The sequence below is a fragment of the Cricetulus griseus genome, chromosome 3 (assembly GCF_003668045.3).
Source record: "Cricetulus griseus strain 17A/GY chromosome 3, alternate assembly CriGri-PICRH-1.0, whole genome shotgun sequence".
NCBI classification, from domain to species: domain Eukaryota; kingdom Metazoa; phylum Chordata; class Mammalia; order Rodentia; family Cricetidae; genus Cricetulus; species Cricetulus griseus.
In genome coordinates this window covers 200,945,257-200,957,572 of record NC_048596.1, presented here as the reverse complement: position 1 = coordinate 200,957,572, position 12,316 = coordinate 200,945,257, and the positions used below count along the sequence as shown (strand labels likewise).

Below are 12,316 nucleotides of genomic sequence, written 5' to 3'. Positions count from 1 at the left end.
ACATCACTGCTCTCCTCTGGGAGGCCATTCTCATCCCATGAATTCACAAATACACAGCCCAGTGTGTCTGGAAGGCTTCCTGCTTGCTCTTTGTGTGTCAAAGGCCATTTCTATCAACGACAGAGCAAAATGTAACCTTCTCCAAGTTCCTTAAAACAGTGCCCTCAAGCTGGTGACAGGTGTGGTGGTACACTCCCATAATTCCAGTACTGGTGGAGGGGAAAGGATCAAAAGTTCAAGGATAGCCTCAGTTACATAGCAAGTCCAAGGCCAACCTGGGCCATGTGACACCTGACTAAAAAAAAAAATGTCAAAATCAGACTGGAAAAGATGCCTCCCAGGATTAACAGTGCTTGCTCTGAAGCAAGAAGAAAGACCTGATTTCAAATATCCAGAACCTATTAGGCAAGGCTGCACATGCCCAGACTTTCAGCTTTGAAAGTTGGAAACACATAGAAGCTCACTGGCCTGCCAGCCTAAACCAGACAGCAAGCTTCGGGTTCAGTGAGAGACCCTATCTCAAAAAATAAGGTGAAGAGCAATAGGGAAGACACCCAACATCCTCTTATGGCCTCTGCCTAGTGACTCAGCACACACATTTACACGCGCATGGACCAAAAGCACATGTGCACTCACACATCAAGTCAAAACAAAACCAACCAAATACAGTGTTCTCTATGGACAGTGTAGAGGCACAGAGATGCAGAATCAACATCTCGGAACACCTAGACCGGCACACACAGCAAGCTGGGGGAGTGGGGTGGGAGTTTGTTGGCTGCTGCCAAGCAGCCTAGGATCACGACTCTCTACAGCCAATTAATTCCTAGTCTCCACATATCCTTCCGCCATCAGCATGAGGCTGATACCTGCAGACTCACCTCTACATGTGAGAGAAGCCTAGGGGCACGAGCCCCTCAGCATGTTCTGATAAACACCGGCAGCAGCTGAGGGAGCCACTGAATGTCAGCGACCCTGTGCTGGGGTAAAGGTCAAGACACCCCCAGTCTTGGCCTCAGAGCCAGCTCCTCCCACGCACCCTAGCATGGGAGGCCTCTTTCTGCTCCCTGGGATCTAGGTATGGCAGCTTCCAGGAATGTCACAGTGACAAAAATGACACTGAGAATCCTAGGTATCTTCAGCAGTGAGCCGTGGGCTCTGCAGAAGTGATGCACATGGCTACTGACAACCATTTGCAGTGAGGAGAATGAGGCTCAGAGCCCAGGCAGGTCAGACTTCAAAACCTACTCCCTGAGCAGCACATCCACCACAGAGATGAAGGTAAAGGTCCCCAGCTACATGACAGTAAGTAGCCACATTCAATTAGGCATTGGCCTCTCTAGTAGGAGGACCACCTGTCCAAATACCCAGTTGGGATCTTGTGCTACAGGAATCAGAAGAAATCTGTGAGGGGCTATAGGAGCGATCAAGGGGGCTTCTCCCCACTCAGTGAGGGGGCTTCTCCCCACTCAGTGAGAAAGGAAGAGACCAGACAAAGAACTACAGAAGGCATGGACCTCATACATTATTCAGGCTTCCTAGTGGTTCAGCCCAAGGGAGAGTTTGCTACTCCAAATGCCAACCTCCAAACCCAGCCAGACTTACTGAGGAGAGAGACAGGGTGGAAGTAAGTGAGTGAGCAACAGTGCTAGGGACAGTAACCAAGTGTGAAAGAGAAAGCTCTTCAGCAGCAGAGGGGAACTGACAGAAATGAGTCCCAGGAACTGTGCATTCTTGTGTGTGTGCACCAGCCTACAAATGCCTCAGCTTGCACATTCTCCTACACAGAATATGCATTCTGTATTCTCTCCCATCCTGTGTACATACTTCCACACTTATGTATCATCACTTATCTAACTCATCATTTAAGGAACTATACATACATGCCATGCACAAAGAGATGTCACTTTCCAAAATAAGGAAGAAAAGAGAGCTTACTAAAGAGCTTGTTGCAAAAATAGGAGGACTCAAGTTCAATCCCCATGTGAAAAAGTTGGATTGGGAGCTACAGAGATGACTCATGGTTGAGAACACCGTGAGTTTAGTTTCGTTCCTAGCACCTATGTTGGGTGGCTCACAACCACCAGTAACTTCAGTGCCAGGGTTTTTGGTACCCTCTTATGATCTCTTTGGGCACTCACACATATGGACATACACATACTTACATACACATAATAAATGAAGTCCTTGACATGTACTAGGCAGATTCCTAGGGCTTGTGGATGGCATGAGAGAAACAACATCTGAGACTGTCCACTGGCTTCTACACACAAGTGCACATGCACAAATGAACATAGACAAAAAGGAAACAAGTCCTAGGCTATCATCTTTTGTAGTTCCTTCAAGTGTCTGGTTGGACCTGCTCTTTCAGGGTCATCCCTGCCACTTCCTAGGGTACCTGATTTCGGAGTTCAGCTGAGTGTATTCGGCACAGACTGACACAGACTTGGTCAGCATCCCACTCAGGGAAGCCAAGAGTTCCACCATAGGCCTGTCTAAACAATCCATTATCCTATCACATCTCTCAGGGTAACATTCACCTTTGTACCTGAACAAATAAAGGACCAACAGAGACAACTCAGAAACCCAAGCTGAGTCCAGAACCAGAGCTCCTGATATTACCATTACTAGGCTGCAGCCTTACCCCGGCTCTCCAAAGGGACTGCCATGCTTCTCTCTTCTCGAACCCTGAACTTCCCCAAGTTTAATGAATGCCATCTATGAAGATTGCTGGCTTAATTACTCAGGAGGAAAAAAAAAAAAAAAAACTCCTCCAAAAGCTCTGTGTAGTAAGTGGGATGGAAGCCACTCTTAATCATGGCAGTGTGGGAGTTTAGTGCTGTGATTCTTCTTTAATCAATGACATGCACATGCACACAGGTGTCTGTGCGGATACACACACACACACACACACACACACACACACACACACACACACACATCAAGTCTGTTTGTACAGCAGTTTTCCTGTAGGGGAGGTCTTCCCTGGCTGCCAGCTAAGCAAGGCACCTCCCTGTAGACCTATGGCTTCATTTTATCAACACCACCGTTCTGAAGGGACACGGCCTCCTGCTGAGAAGGTCCAAAGAACCCATGCCTTGCCCTCCTATAGGAGCTACTTTCTCCTCTAGTCCCAGGTGCTCAAGCAGAATCCTTCAGTGCTACCTAACCACAGGAACTATGGAGTAACTATAGTTGCCTAGCTGGTGTTGTTACTGGAATTAAATGAGATGACATACAGGATGGACTTACTAGTACCATCCAGGCTGGATACCCTTTCCAGCCCCACTGAGGGAAACATGACACGCTCATTCCTCGCTGTGGCAGCAGCCACACTGCCCTGCAGCCTGCCTCCTGAGGCTCAGCAAAAAGCCAGATAAGAGCAGCTTTATGGCTCCACCCACAAGCCCCAAGTAATGAGAAAAACATCAACGGTGGCACTTTTGCTCCAGTCCACTACACAGCAGATGCCCCAGCATTATTCACTGCTGGTATATGGTCCTGTGCCTTGCACATATGAAATGAACTGTACCTGCTGCTTCACAGGGGACTGAAGCTAAACAAAACGAAAAGCTCTAAACTCACCACCTCAGGCAGCTGGATTTCCAGGCAATGTGCCAACGAGAGCCTCAGGTGCACACAGAGATGCCCAGCTCTAAGGCAGGCACTCTGCCCTGCGTTTCTGCTCATCCCTCTTTCTCTCTGAAACCATCCCACAGTGACAGGGTGCCTCTACAGGCCTGGCTATTATAAGAGACTTGACATGCTATCCAGAAACACGAGTCCCGAGCAAGGACTAGATACAGAGCTGTGAGCCAACATCCAGGAAACCATGGGCAAACCTGGAAATAACACCTCAGAGTGAGCAACCAACTGTGTGTCCAGATAACCACACAATCATTGCCCAAGCTTTTGAGAAGGCAGGCCCCAAGAGCAGGCTGGAAAAGTGAATAATCCTTATTTTATTTACTATGATCACTCTGGAGACCTGGAAGGCCAAAGACTCAGGGAAGCAGACAGAGTAGAAGGACAGAGACCTGGAAATTAGGAGACAGGAGAGGACAGATGTCTGTTGACTCTTCTCTGGGACTGACACCCAGTGTTCACAGAGCACATGGACAAGTGCCAGCCAGATCCTCAGGGAGCTCAGAGGCAAATATCAAAATTGTGAAGATCTTGGGGAAACTGGCAGGAACCTTATCACTACAGGGCTGCCACCTCTGCCACTCTCCCTCTCAGGTTGCTGACAACCATGCAGGAGAGGGATGGGAGAAGCATTTGCTGAACCTCCAGTACAATTGCTACAGGGCAGGTGCTTAGCACTACCTTCTGGAGCAGTGTGTAAAAACATCAAACCTCTTAACATCAGCCACTGAAAGAGGTATCACAATTTCAGAGGTGCCAAAACATGGAATGGGGAATACTTCTGAGAATCTGTGAAAGACCTAGCAGGAGCTCCAGGGCAGCCCAGAACTCAAGCTCTGTTCTTGCCTGGGGAGGGTCAATGAGAGGCAGCATTCTGATAAGAATTCCCCTCATTTATCCCTGGGACAAGGCTGACTTCAGATCCTGATCTCAGAGACCTGCTGAGCAGCTATGGATTAGCTTGACGACTCTCCCACTACTGGGTTAGATACAGTGCACGGGACCTCTACTTCCAGAAGGGACCATGGAAGTTACTGCTTACTGCTGGTCCCCCTACTGCAGATGCCCCCCAGACTGATGCATCAGAGTGCTATTTGGGAAAAGCCAGGCCAACTAAAACAGCCAAACACTAAATAGTCAAAAGCATCAGGGCTGCCCTCCCCAACAGCTCCAGGACACACCTCAGGAAGGGCCACTGAGCAGAAGGGTCAACAGATGGTGTAGCCCTCGACCCACCATGGCATGATGTCCCCTCTGCCATTCATTTTCCAAGTATGTACTTGCAAATCTACACTTCAAACAGAGGAACCCTGGATGGTATGTCTCCAGCTCCAAGTGCCATCAAGAGTGGCTTCCTAATGAGGCCAGTGGTCACAGGCCAAAGACTGCTAACAACACAGGCCCTAACACTTCTGGGGACCAGCTGAGGGGAAGCCCAGGGTCTGCAGGAAATGTGGGCAGACCTCCATTCATTTGGGTCTACATGTCAGGGTTTCAGAAACCAATTAAGAAAGGCCAGTGGCAGAGTGGGCGGCTGCACAAAGCAGTCCTGACCACCAGTCTCCCTCACCTGACCCACCACACACATCACACATTGTACCTGAAGAGGTGGGTGTCTCAAGGTGTCACTGTCCTGAGGCACACAGAGCAGGGTAAGGAGAATCCCAGGAGTAAGAGGCAAGACTTTCAGGCTGGAATAACAGCCATCACCTGAGGCTGCCAGGTTGTCAGAACTAACAACCTATCCTGTAGCAACAGAAAGGGAGTTCTTCAGCTTCCTCCACCATCAATCCACCATAAGCCTTTTATTTTCCAGAGCAGCGATTCTCTCCAAAAATATTTGCAATTCCTAACAGCAAAATTACGGTTATGAAGTAGCAACAAAAATAATTTTGTGGTTGGGGGGTCACCACAGAATGAGGGATTGTATTAAGGGTTGAAACATTAAGAAGGTTTAGAACCACTGTTCTAGACAGTAGTTCCACAGAGGTTTAAAGAAGAGGAAGAGAAACCCCAGCTGTGTTAACAGTCACAGGTGACCTTTGCCTTGTGGCCCAAGCAGGTCTGGAGTCTTTATCTGCATCCAAAAGACTAGCAGGATTAGCAGATGGAGGAGCACACACCTGCCAAGCATGGCACAACCTCAATAGAGTAACCAGGCTTTATGTATATGGGCTTTCTAATGGAAAACCCTAACCCTGAGTGAAGGGGAAGTTACCGTCCTCTGGAGATGCTACCACCAAGATCAACCTCCACTTAGGAGGCAGCAACTGCTGAGAGAAAAGAGGGGCTGGAGGAGAGAACAACACTCCAAGATCTTAGAGTCTAAACTGGCAGGGTTGTTCCAGAATTAAGGTCCAAATCAGAACCAAGTGACTATGTGCTGGAAGAGGCACTTTCTAAAACCTGCCCACCATTTGTGTTCCTGGAGCCACACACTAGGCCTACCAGAGTTTAACCCTCTTTCTCCAGCCCTTCCTTCTCTTCCATTTCTGCCTGTTTCATCTTGGTTCCAGAGAACTTTGCTTATGGTACTTGGACTGAACCTGGAACTTGGGCCTTGCCACACATGCTCTCCACAGAGCTACCTCCTCAGTCTGTCCTGTTTTCACTGTGACTGGAGAAAAGGTCTTACTAAGTTATCCAGGTACCTGGAACTCACTCTGTAGCCCAGATAAGCCTTGAACTTGTGATCCTCCTGCCTCAGCCTCCCAACTAGCTAGAAATTATAGGTCTAGGCTGCCACAGTCAGCTTCCCGAGAGCAGAAACCCTCTCAGAGAAGCAGATGGCTGCAGCCGCCCACATCTGCCCAGAGCCAACAAGAAGACTGCATTGTTCTTTCAACACCCGAGGTGTAGGAGAGAAAGCTGGACACCCACTATTCTGTACAGTTACTATATACTAACAAAAGTGTTTTTAAATCTGGAAATGTGTTGAGGGTCAGACTTTACTAGGGAGAGCAAGCAGCCCTTCAGCAGGAAGGCATTTCAGTTCTCATCTCCAGCTGATTCTCTCAGGAAATGAACCACCTCCTGCCACAATTATAAGGGAGCCACAGAGGTAAGGTCTGAACAGCAAAGGGAGAAGAGCCACACAAAGGTCTCAGGAACATCATTCAAATCTACACGTTCTGGACTCCCTACCATCCAAGGAACCATCACTAAAGTCCAAAGGCCCACACCTGCTGCCTTTGCCAGCAGCCCCTCCCAGCAGCCGCTTTCCTGCACAAGGCTGGGAGGGAGGCAAGGTGCTTACATGGTCTCCAAGTACAAACCTAACTAAGATCTCCAAGTGCAAACCTTACTTGAGTGTAAGACACCTTTTGTCAAGTGTGGCTCTAAATACAGTCTTGGGAAAGCCATCATTGCTTAGACTTAGATCAACATGGCATGCCCACATACTGTCACATCTGCCTTCTGAGTAGTCCCTACTTGTTCCTCTGGCCTACCCTCTCACTGCCCCTCAAAGGAGGTTTTCACACCTATACTGTCATGACAGCCAGCGACTTTCAGCCTCTACCACCCAAGACTCTGCTGTTTGCTACAGAATCTTCATCTCTGCCAGTGGCTATGAACCAGCTGGAAGGTGTGTGGTTTGTCTGCTCTAAGAAAAGCCACAGGAGTCCTGAGTTGCCACCCTGGGTGTCTGTTGCTCTGATTAATTGGGGGAGGGATCCTGACTAGACACTATCATGCTTGTCACTGTGTCAGATGTAGCAATTATTACTATCTATACTTTGCAAACAGTGATATTCTAAGACCCCAGGCTGAACCCCTTTAGTGTAAACTCCTTACAGAGCTATATCTACCACACCCTCCCTCCCAAGAACTATACCCAGAACTTGAAACTGAAGGTGAATGTCCACTTGGGTCTCTCCTCTAACTTCAGACCCAAGTCACTGTGTTTCTGTGAAGCTGTGGGTTGCCTCTGGCAGGAGCTTCCTGTCCTTGCCTTGTCCCCACACTCCAGAGAATCAGGTCTACCAGGCCTGCAGGCAGCCAACATGTCAGGTATCAGCCAGAGGCAACAATGGGCACTGAAGATGCCTCAGTAAGCAAGCCTCACCTGCCATCATTGAGCTTCAGCTGGTCTCCTTGTTTCTGTTTTAAAAGGACAGAGCAAGCTTGTTTTCAGAGAGGAACAATTGCCTCTTCTAAAAGAACAATAAAGTTTGGAGTTTTGTAAGCTGCTCTGACCCATGACCTGTTTTCAGCCCATCATACAACACTGGAGGGACGGTACAGGTTCATTCAGGTGCCAGCAGGGGCAGTACTGGAGAAACAGAGTGGCTGATTTGTGAGGTAGCACCTTCATTGCAGCCCTCTGCACTTTTTCAGGCAAGGGAACAGACAGGAAAGAAGGTAAGAAAAGTGGCCCTTAAGTCTCTGCAAGGACAACTCTCACCACACATCAATCCACTCTCCCAGGCTCAGGGGCACCAAACTACTGAAAATGGAGGCCTACTGCAGGTGTCCAAAGGAACAGAAGGATACTTTCAGGAAAAACACGAATAACCACATGCACCAAGTAGCATGAAACTCTGTCACACACTACAGAAGCTCGCTCTGGGACAATACCATCAACACTGCCTTCTGACCCAGACACTGATGCTACCGGCATGACACTAGGAGCCTTTCACATCAGGATACTCCAGGCTTGGGAGTCTTGCCTACACAAACACGCCCTGGACACATGTACTCAAGGTGAGAATCCCCCTGTGGAGACATGCAACTGAGAGGGTCAGAACCATGGTATCTAGAGGGAGTTGGACACAAGCCAGGGACCTCAGTTCCCCCAAAAGAAGAAAAGGGTGAGGGGCAGGCAAGAATTACAGTGAGCATTCCTGGGATAGCAAGCACTTAGGTGTTAAAACATACCACACACACACACACACATACACACACACATACACACACACACACACACACACACACACACACACACACACACTCACATATGTATAGCCCCCCACCTGCACTTCCTAAGGGTGTCTACACACATGTGTATAGTTACCAGGCTCATAGTTGCTGCAGACATACATAAGTTCCACCCACACCCTTTGGACCCATTCAAGAAACACTTAAATACACTCAAAAATCTAGACAACACAGTGTTTGGGCAAGCTGCCTAGAATTATAGCAAATTAAAACTGCTGCCAGGACCAGACTCTTCACTTTTTAATCATTTGCTGAACAACCCGGTTTTGTAATTCAAACTGCAAGGATCTGGGAATTCATCCATGGGGGAGCATGGGGTGGAGGGTGGGGGCTACCCAGAAGAACACAGGCATCTGAGGTAGCGAATACACCATTAGATGTAACTGGTCACCTGTGTATGGCCCAAGACGCCAAGCCCAGGGAAAGCAGCTCCTTAGAAGGCAGATGTCTCAAAAGCACTGCAGAGATGATGGTGCCCTTCCCACAGTATCAGACCCTGAAGGACATTGGTATGTTGACACTTCTGAGATTAGAGGAGCAGTGTCTATCCAACTCTGCACAGGCCAGATTCCCAAAGATACCTGGCCACGATGCTGAAGACTGAGGCCAGCCAAAGGCCAAAACTGTAAAAGTAAAATAAAATACAATAAAAACCGGAAGCCCATGGCTGAGTGAGCCTGCTGGAGAGCTCCAACTTCAGTCTATATACCTAGACTAGCAGACCAACTGTTCCAGCATGACAGTATACATGCCTCAGCATCTGGAACCGCTCTCCTGCCTCACAGATTGGTCTTGGAGTGAACTCCCATCTTGGTCAGCCATGTGAATGGAGTCAGTGATTAATACATACCCTGGAAATGGATTCAGCAAACCGACAAGCTATACAGCCTGTTTGCAGGAGGCCCCTCCTTATGAATGTTGTACTTGTAAGGACAGAGTTACATAAAAGGAGAAAGACATGAGACAAAGAGAGCCAGTTCCAAGTAGGCACCCATGATCCTTCTACCTTCCTCATAGAGAACACACAGAATTCAGACACAGCTTCAAACCTTACTCCACATACAGTCCCAGATAGCGTAAGCCTGAGCTAAACAGACGGAGTATAAAATGTTTGCAGTTTCCAGAAAAATCAAATCATGCCAGATTTCTACTGCAAATATTCATGGAACACAAAATAATCAGAATGTATTATCTGGTGTTAATATTCATAATTAGTCATTTGGTCACCTAGGGTCACCTAGTCATAGTCATATAGGTTACCTTTAAACATGTATATATGCCTTTTTACACAGCATACTCATACATACCAACTCATTTGGATCCCTGAAACCCAGACACATAATTAGTTATATTAACTGTTTTTGCAGAAACCAAGCTAAAGATTTAGAATATACTTTGTTCTACATTACCAATCAGTTTCATGATACTGACACAATGTACATAATAAGCAGTATAACTTTTAACAACCAAAAAGAAACAACTCTAGTTAGTGTCCATAGCTGGCTCAGCTACATAAACAATGGAATACAGCCCATCTACAAGACATTGTATTCCCCCTTGGGGGGGGGGACCTAAAAGGCCTACCATTCATGAATTTTTTAAATGACATTTTAGTTTATTTATTTTGTGTGGCTCAGTGTTATAGCACTTGCTTCATACACACAATGGCCAAACGATTTCCAGCACAGCAAAGAATAATAACCATTTGGTGTATATTGTTACAGAAGCCATCTGTGACTCTAGGGTAGAATTCTGCAATGCCCAACAAGCCCTTTCCCTTTCTGCCACTATCTGCCTCCTCCATGAACTCTAACAACACTCAGTGTGATTTTGAAATCCTCACAGCAAATGTGATAGTGGGAGGAGCCATTTGTTTGTGTCTCAACAACCATCAGATACAATAAGGAACCGCTCACTGTGGGATGCACTCATCAGCTGTCTGAAGCAGCCTTTCTCACAGGAGGCTGGGCGAGATGAGCCATGTGGATCAAACCCAGAGAGAGAAACGTGACTTCTAGGTTCAGCCACCTCCATCACTCAGAGTGATTGACTGCACAGCTATCTCCGAGCAGTGCTCAGTGAAGGGGAAAGAGGTCCTGGTGAAGACAGAAGGGCAGGAGAGGAAGAAAGGCGGAAGTGGAGGAGAGAAGCCCAGAATAGAACAAAGGAGTAAGAGGGGGAAGGCAGGGTGGATGGGGTGGGGGAGGGAAGTGAGAAGGAGGAGGGGGAGGAGGAAAAAGGAAGGGGGAGGAAAAAGAACAGAAGGAAGGAATAAAAACGAGAGGGGTGGAGAGGAGGAAGTGGGGCAGGGAAGGCAGAGGGAGACATGAGAATGAAAGAAGAAGAAAGAGGAAGAAGGAAGGAAGAGGGAGGGGGAGGAGGAAGGGAGGAGGGAAAAGGGAGGCTGCCAATACTCCTCTAGCTGCCCTGCCCTGGGGTCCCGATAAGCTGTGCATTCACACTCTCCCAGTCACTTCAGCAGATGACTAAGCTGCATGACCAGACTGCTTTAGTCCTAATCACCGCAGATAAGCACATGTTAATATTTCAGCTCAGTAATTAGAACCTTCTTAAAAGAGAAAATTCTCTCTCCACCTAATGTGGCAGGTGCTAGAATGAGAAAGCTCATGCAGTTAGCTAGGGTTCCTTAAACCAAAAGGAGCTAGGTAGCCCCCAGGCAGTGAGAACCCCCAAGAACCCCTTCATGTCCGGCTGAACAAGGTCCCATTCTGCAGCAAGGCCACACCACATCACATGAACACTGGAGTTCAGCACAGCAGGCAAGAGGAGTTCAAGCTGCCATTCTCTCTCTCTCTCTCTCTCTCTCTCTCTCTCTCTCTCTCTCTCTCTCTCTCTGTCTGTCTCTCTCTCTCTCTCTCTCTCTCTCTCTCTCTCTCTCTCTCTCTGCAAAAAGACTGGCTTGGACAAAGGTCTATATCTCAGATCCTTGGTGATTGGGTGGACCTTGAATTCTACCAGAGGCTACTGGTGCTGACATTGGACTTCTTATCTAAGGCCTTAACTTACCTGGCCCTCCACAGGGCTTCCTTCCCCATTACAATGGTAGAATGCCTAAGCATGGCAGCTGGGCTCCTAGTTATCAACTAAGAGCAGCCAGGCCCAAGGCTGTATCCATTAAAACAGGCTGTCCCAAGTCCATAGGGCCTAGGTGTTAAGAAGGAGCACTTGGATAGAGGAAGCAGATACTGACAGACCCAATGTGGCAGACCATCCATCTGAGGAGAGCCAATCCCCAAGAAAGGCTCCAGAACACCTTACACTTGCCTGAGATGCAGACCCAGCTATCTCAGAATTCACACTGAGGTGAGGAGCAGAGCAGGCAGGGTGTGCACCCTACCTTAATACCACCTGAGCCCCAGGCAATACCATGGAGACCCCTTCCTCCCTGTTTTCCATTAGATGAGCCAGGGACTGCAGAGAAGGCCTCCCAGGGTTTGGTTAGGTCAGAGATTTTTCTGTGAGGTTTTTTGTAGGCAACAGGTTTGAGACAGGGTCAGACTGGCCTGGTACTCACAGAGATCCACCTGCCTCTGTCTTCTGAGTGCTTGGATTAAAGGTGTTTGGGATCTATCTGACTCCTTCATGAACATGTTATTGGCCGACATTTAGTCATGTTCAAGGTCACTTTTTTTTTTCTATACCCAGGTACAGAAAGGCCTGCCACACCCCTGTGACTTGCTGGTCACTGCCCAATTCAGGGGCAGCTCTCAGCTCC

At 48.1% G+C, this 12,316-nt stretch overlaps 1 protein-coding gene across 2 annotated transcripts in view; it reads right to left on the bottom strand.

Annotated features, from left to right (window-relative positions):
* The window catches only part of Galnt2 (polypeptide N-acetylgalactosaminyltransferase 2), a 128,473-nt gene that overhangs the window by 97,029 nt on the left and 19,128 nt on the right, over positions 1-12,316 (bottom strand). Inside the window, exon 1 of one of the 2 annotated variants that reach the window (XM_027404851.1) lies at positions 9,162-9,260. The exons of the other annotated variant lie outside the window; for it this stretch is intronic. Within the exon in view, the coding sequence (XP_027260652.1) occupies positions 9,162-9,245 (84 nt within the window). The 5' untranslated portion in view covers positions 9,246-9,260. Of the gene's footprint in view, positions 1-9,161; positions 9,261-12,316 lie in introns of those variants that run through there. 2 annotated transcript variants of the gene reach the window in all.